The sequence below is a fragment of the Papio anubis genome, chromosome 7, assembly GCF_008728515.1.
Source record: "Papio anubis isolate 15944 chromosome 7, Panubis1.0, whole genome shotgun sequence".
Lineage (NCBI taxonomy): Eukaryota > Metazoa > Chordata > Mammalia > Primates > Cercopithecidae > Papio > Papio anubis.
The window spans coordinates 30938871-30954092 of NC_044982.1; the positions used below are offsets into that span (position 1 = coordinate 30938871).

Below are 15222 nucleotides of genomic sequence, written 5' to 3' on the forward strand. Positions count from 1 at the left end.
CTGACAACAACTAGTCTTATTTCTTTCACCACAGATTCGTTTTGCTTATTCTAGAATTTCACATAAATGGAATCATATGGTATATACTCTTTTGAGTCTGGTTTCTTTCATCTACCATGTTTCTGAGGTTCATCCATCTATCATTGCTTTTTGTTTTCAGGCAGATTTATCAAAGTCTAATTTACATACAATAAATTCACCCTTTTAAAGTATACATTTTGGTGAGTTTTGACAAATAGATGCAGTTGTCTACCACCACCATAGGACACAGGACAATTTTAACAAACATTCCCTTTTGCCCCTCTCCAGTCGCACTCCCACCCTCAGCAACCACTGATCTTATTTTTGTCTGCTTTCTGCCTTTTCCAGAAAGTTAAATAAATGAAATTAATGTAATATGCAGTTTCTTGAGACTGGCTTCTTTCACTTAGCATTGTGCTTTTGAGATTTACCTATGTTGTTACACATACCAATAATGTAGTTCATTCCTTTTTATAGTTGAGTAGTATTCCATTATATGGACATACCACAATTTATTTATCCATTCAACAGTTGATGGACATTTGGATTGTTTCCATTTTTTGTCAATTATTAATAAAGCTGCTATAGACATTTGTACACAGGTATTCGTAAAAACATATGGTTTCAGTTCTTCTGGGAAAATATCTATGAGTGAGATTGCTGCGTCACCATGGTAAGTATATATTATCACAGCACACCTCTTACCACCTTAGTCATTTCCCTAGCACTTGCCTCTCCTAATTGTAGGCCATTCTTCAAGGCCATCAGAATTATACTTTTCTTAAAAAAACAAACTTAACTCACATTGAGATAAGCAGTGAATTGTTCCAACAATAGACACTGACGTCAGCTTGGTTCCTAGAAGATTTTAAGTCAGTCACTGCTAGTAACGTTGTACTGTATCCCTTTATTGTAATTCTGTCATCCTAAGTTTTGGATCAAATTATGATAAAAGTTGAAGAAAAATAATAATAATCCTATTGCTCCCCTGCTCAAAAACTTCCAGTGGCTGTCTGTTAGCTACACGATGAATTTAAACTTGTCAATTTTTTATATTCTGGTCCAAATCCACCTCCATAACCCTATCTCCTATTCCCCCATTCTATGCACACTACATCTAGTCATACTTCTTACCATTTCAAAAAAATTACATCCTGTCACGACACTGTATGTTGTATATTACATTCCTGCTGTTTAAAATGGCTTTCTGTGGATCCCCTAGGCATAGCTAGTAACTCTTAGACATTCCTAGAGCACCTGAGTCACTTATACTACTTGTACTGTCATTTATCATTTCATGTCTGCTCCTCCCTATCACTTGAGGGCAGGGTCCATGTTTCATTCATTGCTGTATTACAAGTAGCCTTCACCATAACTAGCACATAGGAAATACTTCGGAAATCCTGAATGAAATAAATATATTTTAAGTGAAAAACAATGCATAGTTTTTGAGAAAGACAAAATAATTGGCAGCCACTTCCTACAAAATAACCCTGATCACAAGACTTGAAATATTTATAATAAAGCCAGCAATCATAAAGAAAAAAAGAGAGATTCTTAGGAAGAACTTTACATATTAAAGCTGTATTAAGAAAAAGCCTGATAAAAGATAGTTTAGGGAGAGAGGGGGAAAAAAACATTTTCTCAAGAAAATAATAATCCATCCAAGGCCTAATAGATTACTAAACATGTCACACCACTAATTTTGGATCAATCCACTAACTCTCCCCAGAAATAAAGTCCCAGCTGAAGCTGTCGTCCCTGAGGCAATGGAAAGTGCTGACATTAGCCAGAACTCACTGCCACTGAAATGCTATTGTATGAAGGAAATTCTTTTTACCTTGGCTTTGGATTCAAACTGAAAAGCTAAAGAGGAAGTCTTTATATGGGGTCCAGAAGGAGAATTTTAGAAAAAAGCAGACCCACAAGAAAATGAAAAGAAAATGCCCACAGCAAATTTGTTAGGTAATCCAAGAAATCAATTTGCTATCTGGTTACCAGATGTAAAGGTAGATTTGAAAGGAGTATTTAGGACTAGAGCAAAAGGAGTGTCCTTTCCAGGCCTGATCTGCTAGAAAGGATGATATCATCTTTCCTGAGATCCAGTTACGGCAGAGCAGAGGGAGAATCCAGGATATGGGGCATGCCAAAAGTGGCCGGACTCATAAGGACATGTCTTTATGTGGGTGGAGAAAGAGCCAGAGAGACCTGGCTCCCAAATTTGGCTTTGCCATTTATTAGCTGCATGACCTAGGACAACTTATTTAACCTTTCTGAATCTTTTTTCCATGTCTATAAAACACAGATAATACCAATCAAAATTGCTGAAGACTAAAAAGAAATAACCAGTGAAAACTAAATTAAAGGAAATAACCAATGTTTGCTTGATAAACAAGAGATACTTCCTACATAAGTTTCTTCTGTAGTAAACTTCCTTTCCCATCTAAACAGGGGTATATGATAAACCAAAAAAGGAGATTATTTCAAAAAGTGAAGAAATTGATGACTCTCATTATTTTTCTGTGGGTGGCCAAGTAGTTTACATTGTTGGAGAATGTACACTGCCTGCTTTCATTCCTCCAACAATTATTTATGGACACCCTCCCTATAAGAACCTCAGGCTACCCTGTGAAATGGTCAAGAATGGTAGCAATAGAAAACCAAACCAGGTATTGTTCAACGGAGAGGTGTACTGGGGGCATGGTTGGTCCTGAGCAAACATGTCACTGGGCTCTGATCACAACAAAGCCAGGCTGATCAGTTCTATAAGTGGCCCCACAACTTGTCCCCATGATCCCAGGCCTGGGTCACAACCCATGACTTCAGCCATGCTCATACACAGAGATAAAGCCACTGTCAGCAGCAACATCTTTAAAGAATAGCTAACATCCTGTTGTTTTTGGCTGTTTTTCTTCAACTGGTCAAAAAGCTATTCTCATAGCCAGTTGTATCTCACAATGCCAATTTGCTAAGGATATTTAAAGGATTGCTGTTTAAGCATATTATTTCACATGGTACCATATTTTCACAGTCTTGGAAGGCAGCAAAAATTAGATTGTAAAAAATCTGTCTTATTGAGGGAGGCATAAAAAATTCTATAAATCAAAATCTTAAGATCAAGATTATTTGATTGCCAAAACCCATCTTCTGAAGCCCCATAGATCCAAGCTGAGTCATTTTGACCTGAGTTATTTCACTCACTAACTCTAGAACCTGGGACAAGAGTTCATTTCTCAGGGTTTCAATTTGTACATCTGAACTAATTATTCTCTAAGGTCCTTACCAGATGTGCAAATCCAGGAAAAAGCATTAAATGACAAAGTTTCAGGTAGTTTGTATAGGTTCTCAAGTCTACATTTAAACACTAATAGTGCAATGGAGATATATATATATATCTTATCCTACATAAAATTTGGTTTGAGAGGAACAAACTTGATGGTAATACACTGCTGAAAGGCTAACCTATGACTTGCCCACAGCAGGAACTGAAGAAAAATTGAATATATAAATAAATAGGATGGGATATTGAAGATACCTGGAAACATAGTTGAACATTACAGGTGGTAGGATGGGAAAGAGATCGTAGAACACAAATACTGAAATAGTAAAGGAATGCCCCTGGCAGAGATTCATAAGATGGAAGGACAGGAACAACCACCAAAAGAATATAGTGAACCCCATGTCTGGTCTGTTGGTTTCCCCTAAAAGCACGAATGCTCTGTTTAAGCCAAAATCTTCTGGGAAGCTTTCAATTCCTGTTTACTCTAAAATAAATGGGAAAAAACTAGCTTATTCCTTGTAACTTAAACCCCAGGGGAAGTTAGGAGTCAGTGGGAGGCAGAGACTCATACAAACATACACACGTATACAAAATCATATCTGATGGGATGAGGTTAATGAAGCACACAAAATCCCAGGGCTGACAGGAAGTGGAATTAGAACCACAAAAGCCAAGAAGATAGTCAACAACTTAAAAAACTCCAGATGCATTCAGTTTATTAAAGCTGAACACAAGTAGGGAGGAAGAAAGGAGACCCATGGCTGATGAAATGCACTTAAGGGGTATTTCACTGAGTCAGAGAAAGTCACAGCTTCTTTCACGTCCGAACATTCTACTGCCAATAAGTTCAATAATGAAGCTCCCAAGCTTCCAAAAGGCAATCAAGTTGTAAAACAAACCAAAAAAAGGAAACATTCAGAAAAGGTTTTATAATTAACTAGTTAGAACAAAGATTTTTACAAGGGATATCAGAAATTTACCCTCATATAAGAGCCAAGTAGATGTAGAAAAATAAACCTTTATTTATTATTTAAATCTAATGAGGTTTTGGAAGTTGGAGTTATGCTCCTAGTCCCAACCCCCCAACCCCATCCTCAAACAGTCTACAATAATTCTAAGAGTTCTAGGCCATTACCAAACCAGATCCATTGGGAAGTCTACTGTCAGGCCACCAAAAAAGCAATTAAAGCAAGTGCCAATCATTCACTCAAGAAACATTTCCTGAACATCCTCTAAGAGCAAAAGATGCTGACATGCAACTGGGCATGGTGGTACACACCTATAGTCCTAGCTACTCAGGAGGCTGAGGCAGGTGGATCCTTTGAGCCCATCCTCAAGGCCAGACTGGGCAACATAGTGAGATCCTGTTTCAATTTTTTTAAAAAGTGCTAACATGCATGGTGGGGGCAAAACTGACGGAGATATTCTTACTGTCCTCAAGCAGTTTCCAGTCGGCTACAGGAGACAAATACACACATGACTACCAGACAACATACAGATACTATTGTAGAGTTACAAACAAACAGAGTGCTGGGGGTATAGGGGCAGGGCAGGCTAACTATGGGAGCATTAGAAAAAAAAATCACCAAAGAAGTGACACTTGACTTTGTCTTGAAAAATGTCCGTAATTGATTAGGTAAAGTAACACAAGAAAGGTATTTCAGACACAAGGTAAAACAGATGCAGAGGTAGCGAGCAAGAAAAGGACCAGGTTTGGTAGCTCATGCCTGTAAGCCCAGTATTTGGGGAAGCCAAGGCAAGAGGATCACTTGAGACCACGAGTTCAAGGCTGCAGTGAGCTAAATATGATTGTGTCATTGCACTCTAGTCTGGGCAACAGTGAGACCCTGTCTGTAATACAAAACTAAACAAACAAACAAACAAACAAAATTTAAAAAGGGGACCAGAGAAATGTTGAAAGCTCTGGTTTGGCAGAAATAGAGTGAAATGGGAAGAAAGGACACTATTATAAATTCAAGAAAATAAACTCAGACACTGCTGAGGAAGTGTATGTATAAACAAAACATCATGATGTGATAGGAAAAGAAAATGACCAAATAAGCACAGAAAAGCATAATGTATAGTGAGGTCACATTTCTACAAAAAGTTTTTTAAAAAATTAGCCAGGCAGGATAACACATGCCTATAGTCCCAACTACTCGGGAGACTAAGATGGGAGGATCACTTGGGCCCAAGAGATGAAGGCTGCAGTGAATGGTGATCATGCCACAGTACTCCACCCGGGGCAACAGAGCAAGACCTTGTCTCAAAAAAAAGAACAGCATGAGGGAGGAGGCAATATGGAGAACTAAATCTTAGAAAAGAAATAGCAGTGTGCAAGGCAGAGACAGAAGGAGAGTTTTTAGGCCAAACAGCAGAACTCATACAGTGGCACAAAAGCACAGAGTGCTTAGAAGTATAGTATAGCACAGCTGGATTATAAGGTATATGAGGGGAAATGGAATTCTAGAAGAGTTACCTGAGTTACCTTAGAAGGCTTTCAGGTCATATCAAGTTTCCATTATACAATTTAAGCCTAGGGAACCATTTAAGGATTTTAGAAGACATGATCAGATATGTATTTTAAAAAGTATATTACAACCTCTTCTTTTCCCATATAATTTTAGGTCCTGATTTATCTACCATCTTCTACTCAATCTCAACAATTCCCTTCAAGTGTCCCTCAAATATAGCCTGTTATGATAATCTGCTAAAGTGGTCAAGAATTATGACATCTAATTATAAAAATAACAAATAATTTGTATTGAGTACAACGTAAGGGCCAGACATTGTGTCAAGTGCTTTGTGTGCATCATCTCATTTGATCTTCATGGTACTCTCAGGAGGTAGACACCATCATTACTGCCATTTTATAGCTGAGGACACAGGATTAGAGTAACTTGCTGAAAATCACAAAACTAGATAGGGATATATATAGTTACAAACTTAAGGCTGTCAGGCTCTAAAACCCATGTTCTTTATTTCCCTGTTGCTCTGCCTTCTAAGCAAGCCATGACTCTCATATCCTTACTACCTGTATCACTCCACACCACACTTTAATCATCCTCCCCGTCAAAGACCCTAGTGTATTTTACTAACAAAGCCTAACACTGTCAAAAGCCTATGTGACTTTAAAGACATTCACATGGGCAATCACAAACCCATTCATTTCCACATAGGAAGCAATGTCCATAGGCACCCTCAGTGCTACCATCACAGCTAGGGTCAGTAGGTAACATTTCCTGATCCTGTAGCTGTGAACTGCTTATTCCTTCTCTGTGCAGTCAGGGAGTTGGGGGTGGAGTGGAAGGGAAGGAGAAGGGGAAGAGAAAGAGGAAGAAAAGAAAGTGGAAGAGGAATGGGAGAAAGAGAGGAGGGGGAGGAACACACTAGAAAGAAGACTCAAACAAAAAGGAGGAGTCATCGGAAAATGGGAGAAAGCACATACTGGTACCAGCCAGGGCTTCTTGGAACTGTTCCCAGTCTGGCTGCCAAGGAGCTCTGGAATATATTTGTTAGAGTTGGATTCCTGTACAGTCTGTTGCAGACTTTTTCTGACTGCACTCTGACAGAAAGACCAACACGTTCGTTCCAATCCCTGCTTCCCACACAGAAAGCTAGTTATTCCTCAGGGGACTTCTGACCAAGCTCACTATTGGCCTCTTAGTAGGCTCTTCATATGCTACATGAGCTTAGAAAGAAACAAAAGTCCATCACATACCTCTTCCTGCTACAGAATCACTAAGCCTCTCTACCCAAGAATCCCATCCAACTTCCCAAGATCCTCTTCACAAACATGTTAAGCTTCTCGAGTCTCCTTACCAAAACAACTGCTGCGATGAGGAACAAAGGTTTTACAGGCAGTAGCAATAGCTAGTTCAGCAGAGATTATAGTCTTAATGATCAGGTCTTCTACATGGGCCATCAATGCTGCAAACAAAAAGTTTTAAATTTCAGACTCAATACCAAAATACATGGATTAGGAACTGGATTCCAGATAACAATGTAACTATAAAAGCATGCGTGCTCAGTCAAAAAAGTCTCTATATGGCAGACTTCTGAATGGGTGCTATGGAGGCAGGCATATCTGTGAACAGATCAACACAGTCAAGAATGTAGGTGCCAAAGGATACCCTCAGGTGGCCTCTTATGACAAAAGACAGACACCTAATGGAATAGGAGCCTCATTTCCTTTCTTACACTTCCCCATGACCCTTTCCCTTGTGAACTGAGACAGTCTCTTTTGGCACACAGTTTCCCATTCTGCTCAAGGCTCAGCAATTGTGCCCATCTTGATCTGAAGCCCTGTGCTCAAACAGTGCCCATTCTCCAGCTCAGCAACATGAATGAGAGAGATTAACTTAGAAAACTCAAAACTTGGGGCCAATATGGAGACAGGCAATTTGTTATATAAAAAGCTGACCATATTTTAGTCAGCAGTTCAACATTCAAGAAGGGTAAATTCACTAAGAATTAAAGGAAAAAGTTACGCCTTTCAGACCAGAAACAAGAAAAGGGATTTTGAGGGTAATGGAAAACCTGTTCCCCAGCTTGTCAACTGCAGGAAAAAGTAACACCAAGGACAATCATCCCATCTCAGCAACACTATCAAAGCAATAGAGAATGATTCCTGGCAAGAGACAATGATGAAGTTATCCAAAGAAGAGAAGTCAAGAAGGAAAAAGGCCCAGTACTCACCGGTTGTATCTCTGCCTTCTTGTTTCAGGTACCTAAGCATAGCACTCATGCTCCATTTGTTTCCATAGTCCTCCACTTCTGGATCATCACAACTAAAACAAATTAATAAAGTCACATAGGTAACTAGGCTTGGCAATAATAACAAGATTCTTTGCAAACAGCCTTCTTGTCTTTTTAAGTTTTTTTTTTTTTTTTTAATTCACTTTGCTGACTTCCAGTTACTCACTTTTTCTTGGTCCTTTTTGTCATATATCCTTTCATACCAATTTCTTCAATGGAAATGAAAATGCATATAGTTTGCCTTTTTCAAGAGGGTGGGGAAGAAGGCAGCAAATTCTTTAACCAAACAATTATGCATCAAGAAAGAGTGAGAGCAATGTGTGAAAGAAGGTAAACTAAGAATGGTTACAATAAATTAACAGATAATTAACCCTTGAGGTGAATGTCACCTGAGTACACAAAACAACCTCTGATGCTATTTTCAGACCAGAACTGAGTTGGGATGGGTGAGTGAGTTAATCTGTTGCAGCACGCTGGTGAAATAATCCCATACAGAATTGCTTTGGCATCTGAAGCAGGCTCCCTTCTCTTTGGCAGTAGACATAGCTTTTCTTGATATTTTTTGAGGTATCACTGAAGGGAGAGTGCACTGGAGTGACAGTAAGAGTGGGAAGCTATACTATTGCTATGGCAGCGGAGTGGCAAATGGCACAGCCTCCCGTGAATATTGGAAAAGCCCTGCAATCTGGATCCTGTGTTTTGCAGCTGTCCCCTCACTCCCTACCAGCATCCCACTTTCCACCAATTGTGCCTTTGCTCATCTTTCACAGTGGAGGTGTGATCTCTTCAGTTAATGCAAACGCTGCTCACAGGACATTTGACGAAACCTATATAGCTTCAGCAACTATTCTATCACTTCCAGATTCCTTTCTTTCTTTCCTTGGACCTGCTAAGAACCTATTTTTAGTCTGAGTAGAAAGTAACTATTTGAGTCTCTTTTCTACTTTTCTACTTTCTGGCAAAATGATCGGGATGAAAGAAAACAGAGCAAAAAGAATATTTCCACACAGCTGGGCTGGTACTCCCTTCCACTGAATCCTTTGCTGAGATGGCCTCATTTCTTTCTTTCTTTAATTTTTTCCTTTTCTTTTTCTTGATCATACAAGTATTTATTTTAGAAAAATTTAGAAAATACATAATAGCACAGAGAAGAAAATAAAAATCACCCACTCACAATCCTACCCACTATAGTTAAGCTACATTAACACTTCGGTATTACTTCTGGTCTTTTCTTCCTCCCCGCTCAGCAAAAATAAGCAGCTTTAGATATCTCATATTCAAGCAAGAACGTAAGTTGCAAGTGCTATCTGATAACCTGCTTTTTCCACCTACAAATATACAGTAATGAACATTCTTATCGCTGATCCTGCGTGTACATCTTTTATTTCTTAAGGTTAAGTTCCTAGAAATGGAACCGCAGGGTCAAAGGGTACAGACATTTTTTAAGCTTTTGATTGTTTGCCAAGCGCTGAAATGACCTCATTTCTTAACTTCTAAAACGTTCCATATGCCTATTAAATTCCCATCCCTAAGTCAAGTGAGGGAAGGCAATGAGGAAGAAAAACTTGTAAAAGCACATTTTGGTAGAGAAAGGTGACACTGTTAACTGGGGAGGCAATGGAGAAGCAGCAGGAGATATGCCTCAACACTGTTATATGACTAACAGTTTTCCATAAATGGTACATGGACATTAATGTAACGTTATCCTCCAGTGCCACATGTTACCTTTCCACCTCTACAACACCCGCATCTGAGACTGACACCTCTGACTTCCGGCTCAGACACAGCCAGTACCTGACGTAGTCTCCACTCTTCTTGTTCACACTGTAGTTTGTCAGATGCATGAACTGGTTCCGTATGTTCTTGGCTCCTTGATCATATCGCACAGTTGCAAACCTGATAGAAGGGAAACAGGTTAAATGCCAGGAACAGAGTTTCAAGGACATACAGGCTGGAACTGAGGATCAATGAGATAATAATAAAGGAGGGTAATATCATTATCTAACAAATACCGAGTGCCTACGAAGTGCTAACTCCCATTCTAAGTGTTTTATAATGTCGCACTTCATTCAATCCTTAAAGCAACCCTATGAAGTAGTAGATAATATTTTATCCAAGTGGAAAAATAGATGTGAAAATGAAATGTGGTCTATTAAATAACTTGTTCAAGATCACACCAACTCCAAAACCCATGTACTTAATCACAACAAGACACTGCTTCTCTTATATAGAACGTTACACCAATAGGAAGAACGAAAATTGAAAATATAGCTATTTACGACCTGGGAAATTGTGTGTAGGATACTGTGAAAGATACAGCATTAGCTGGTCAAGAAATAACAACTGGCTGGGCATGGTGGCTCATGCCTGTAGTCTCAACGCTTTGGGAGGCCGAGGCAGGAGGACTGCTTGAGCCCAGGAGTTTGAGACCAGCCTAGGCAACAGAGCAAGAACCTATCTCTATGAAAAATTAAAAAATTAAGCAGGCGTGGTAGTGTGCACCTGTAGTCCCAGCTACTTGGGAAGCTAAGGCGAGAAGACTGCTTGAGCCCAGGAGACAGAGGCTGCAGTGAGCTGTGATCGCACCACTACACTCCAGCCTAGGCAACAGAAACACTTACTGAGTGCCCACACAGTGCCTGGTACTACAGCATTCAATGAAAAAAATTAAGCAAAAAGAAAAAGGGACAGCAGAGCTATATACAGGCTTAGAGCTCACATCCATAGAAAGAACAGAACTGATCCGTAATACTCATTTAAAAAAGAATGATAATGACAGCATTAACAGCAGACAAAGCAAAACAGCATAAATATGGGCACAGTGCAAGAGACTTAGTCCTGAATTTGGAATGAAGGCAAAAGAAAGAGGAATTAAACATGGAGCCCGCTGAAAACAGGGAAGCAATATGATATCCTGGACTGTTGTCAAAAGAAGACCAAAGTATAAAATATATGTGCCTCTGAAGGAAGTAACCAGGGAAAGAGAGAACTTTCCAGTGATGCTCAATATCAACAAAAAGACACTCAAGGCGAATGGTTATGGTAAATATCAACCCCTGTTTACATACCACTGTAACCATATCACCCTTCACTAGAGTGGTTTTCCCAAGAGGCATATCCAAGTGTGTGAAAAAAAAGGAAGGCCACAAGTTTATTTTCATATGACTTACAAATTATTTACATATGCTTACTCAGACTATGAAGTCAACATGAATTTTCACCACATTAAAGGTCAGCATTAAAAAATTTTCCTCTTCTCTGTTTCTTCTCATCCACCCACTATCTCCACTCCCTAATTCCCTGTACCAGAAATATACAAGAGCCAAAGAAAGAAAAGTGAAAAGAAAAAAAACCCAAACCCAAAAAACTAAAATAAACAAACATGAGGCTAGGAAAAAGGATGTGGACAAAGAAAATGATGACTAGGCTAAAAGACAAGAGTTTGATGAGTATTATTACGTCTATGCTTGAGAAGGACCCCAGATTTTCTAGAAACTTCCAACTTCCAGTTGTTATCACTTAACTTCTAGCCATGTCACACCCCAGTGCCCTGGTGAGTAAGCCTTGCCTATGCATCCCAATCTTCCTCTGATAGACTGTCCAAGCAAGTTGAAGACAGTCATTCTCTGAATTCTTGTAAGATGCAAAGGGGCCCCGTGCTGGTCCCACAGAGGCTGCCTGTCTCAGCCAGACATTACCTCAAGGTGACATCCCTCCTGCCATCCTCTCCCCCCAATGAATAATGAGTTAGAAGGAGAGGAAAGCTTCTGCTTCAGAAAAAGAGGCTTTTCATCTCTTGTAGTTACTACAAGTACCTGATCTAACTTGGTCAACATGAAAAGCCTGACAAAAGTCTGTGGTGAGCTGGAATCTGGTACCAACACATTTGTCATTCCTACATTATTTTCTTCAAGAGGGCTACACATCTTAAAAAAAAAAAAAAAAATCATGTTTCTTCTTCTTAATCTTCCTTTTCACTGGAGTGTTTTATTCTGAACCCCAGCAAGGATAAGATTTCTAATATCAAAGTGTGGAATCCTAAACTGAGTGTATGAAGCAGAAGGAAGCAAAAATTAAAGTGAAACAAAAAAGCTTAAAGGAAAAGTTCCCCCGAAGGGTGAAAGTGCTCCACTCCGTATCTCCCTCAGTCTAGTGGGGAACATACACTATGTAGCGAAAAGGTGTGTGTGCTCATCTTTCCTCCTACCCCAGTAAGATTATAGCTATCACTAAAATCCATATTAAATAAGCCATCATCAACATCTGATCACTATTTTCTTTTTTATTGTCTAGACCAGAGGTCACATTAGTCTTGAATCTGACCTACTGGTCAAGTTCTGATTAACCTACAAAAGCTTTGTTTTTCTTTTAAACTTTAATTACCTGAACAACATATAAAAATCAGACCTTCCTTCTTGCAACCCAGTGGTAGCCAGGGCCCACATGAGGAAGATGGTGAGTGTTAAAAAAAAAAAAAAAAAAAAAAGGAAGATGGTGACTAGGATGGGAAGTCAGCCAGAAGCAGAAGGAGGTTTTCTAAGCAGGGTAGCCACCAAATAGAGGTCTAAATCCATATAAAAACGGCATCTGAGTGGGACAGTGGCCCAGTGGGGTCAGGAAACTAGCCACAAAAAAAAGGAATTGAGCAAATAAATAAATATATTAAAGATACTGGGAGCCAGATTTCCTGCTGTTGGAAAAGAGATTTTAAAATATGAAAAGCAAAAAATGAGAAGGAACTCTGTAGTTTTGAACTAGAACTGTGGGTACTAGTACAAACTTCTGTTTTTCAACAATACATTAGAGACATATATAGAAATATAGATGTACATGTGTATATGTACATATATACATAATTTCCTAACTCTGTTCATGGCCAGGATCTGAAAGCAGAAATGCCCCAGGACAATGAGCATATTTAGCACCCAGATATTGATTTCTAAATACTATACTCCATGAAAAAGCAACCAGTGCTCCTTGGAGAAATGGTTGATTCCAGGGCTAGACTAGAGAAAAAACAAGATGAGCCTGAAACTTTACCTTGTGCTCAAAGAATGATAAAGACATGTCAAAAGGACACAAAGCCAGCTTGAGAGGTCTCCCATTGGCCAAATCTGGGACAATTTGAGCATCAAAATAAATCATGATAGTAAAGAATTATAACCCATTAAATAAAATAGGAATGCTTGAGTCTGCATTGGTATAAATAAATAGATGAATAAATAAATGAGAAGAGAAAGCTCTTCCTTACGGAAAAATGCCAAAAAATAAAAGTAAAAGTTATGATGGAATTAGAAAATCATCATTTGGCAACTACCATAGCAATAATTCATTAAGGCAAGAAAAATCAATAGATTTCTCTTAAAACTGAGAAATGAGATGAAGAATGAAATTTTACATGATTTAAAGCATCTCCCTATAAAATACTTACTAATTACAAAGGGTAAGACCAAATAACTTTACAGTGCAAGAATCTAGTAGATATCACCTACAGCAAGTGGTCAAACACCACTAAATGACTAGCATGTGCCATCAAATATAATGCAATGACAAGAATTAGTATCACTTTTGTGGTATTCTGGCCCCAAATGCATTACCTAGGTCTCTTCATGAGAAAATATCAGATAAGCCCAAATTGAGGGACAATCCACAAAATGATTGGCCTGTAATCTTCAAAAATGCTGAGATCATGAAAGTCAAAGAATGACTAAGAAACTGTTTCAGACTGAAGGAGACTAAAGAGACCTGACGGCTAAACACAACATGTGATCCCTGATTGGATCCTTTTGTAGTTTAAAAAAAAAAATTTCTTAGGCTAACTGGCAGAATTGGAATGAGATCTCTAGACATAGGGTAAAAGGCAATTTTTCATATAATTCTTACAGCTCTTACAGCTCTATAAGTTCAAAATGGTTTCAAAGTTAAAAGTGTAAAAAAGTGGTTTGTTTCACAGTAAAAATCTATATGTTCAAGCCTCACTTAACAAACCAGATCTGGCAATATCAGTGTCAGCTGCTGGCACTAAGTAGCAAATGCCTTTAGATGGGACATGTACTCTCCATTCTCCAGTCTCTACTCTTCCTTCAGTGAATGTACTTGTGAGCATTTATGTTAGTGACCTTTGATTTAGACCATCACATAGTATAAAATTTCACCTTCTTTAGGCCTGAAGTTTCAACACAATTTCTCTATTAACAATAATCTAAAAGAGCACTATTTACTAGGTGCCCCATGACCACGTTTGCACATACAACCATTCGTCACTTAACAATGGGGATATGTTCTGAGAAATGCATTGACAGGCCAATTTCATCGTTGTGTGAACATCATAGAGGGTACTGACACAAACCTGGATGGTATAGCCTACTACACACCTAAGATAGATAGTATAGTCTCTTGCTCCTAGGCTACAAACCTGTATAGCATTGTACTATACTCAATACTGTAGGCAACTGGAACACAATGGTAAGTATCTGTGTATCTAAACATAGGAAAAGTAATACATTGTGTTATGAGGTTACAATGTCACTAGGCCACAGACATTTTTCAGCTCCATTACAATCTTATGGGACTACCATAGTATATGTGGTCCTTCCTTGCCCATTGTTATACAGCACATGACTACATGACTGCACTCATCCTAATGTAGGCCAACATTTACACAATGCAGTCTTGAATCTCCCTCTTAATGAGATCAAGATTTAGGAAAGTTCTCATGACAGACCTTTAAGGCCTTGACCTTCAAGCTAAGAAAAAGTAGGGGAGTTCCTATTTTCTTTGCTAAATTCAAAACCCTAGGTACTATTTCTCAGCCTATTGATGAATATAGAACTATTTGCCACCCCTCCCCCTTTTTTAACCACACTGCAAACAAATACGAATTGTCTTTGACAATATCTTTATTTTGACAATAAATTTTTAAATCGTAAGTTACATTTCCTTTTTGCTTTCTAATGTTTCTCCCTGAGAATCAAGACAATGGTAATAATTTGTCTAAAAGTCTGAATGTCTGTATGGAGAAAAGATTTCAATGTTTGGCATATGGTAGGGACTTGGCAAACATTAACTGAAACTGCACTGGAGTTGCTTGCTCCAAGATCTTTACCAATATGGAACCAAAACAAGAAGGAAACCAGAGAGTTAGTGGGATCTTTTAAACTCCC

General features: G+C 38.7%; 1 protein-coding gene across 27 annotated transcripts in view; it reads right to left on the minus strand.

The window, feature by feature from the left end:
• The window catches only part of TTLL5 (tubulin tyrosine ligase like 5), a 294113-nt gene that overhangs the window by 228576 nt on the left and 50315 nt on the right, over nt 1-15222 (minus strand). For all 27 annotated transcript variants that reach the window (XR_004184858.1, XR_004184857.1, XR_004184855.1 and 24 more), the window contains 3 exons: nt 9854-9955; nt 8000-8091; nt 7124-7231 (listed from right to left, as the gene is read on the minus strand). Coding sequence is in view for 19 of the 27 variants with exons in the window: in XM_031667954.1 (XP_031523814.1) it covers nt 7124-7231; nt 8000-8091; nt 9854-9955 (302 nt within the window). In the remaining 8 variants the exon portion in view is untranslated. The remainder of the gene's footprint in view (nt 1-7123; nt 7232-7999; nt 8092-9853; nt 9956-15222) is intronic.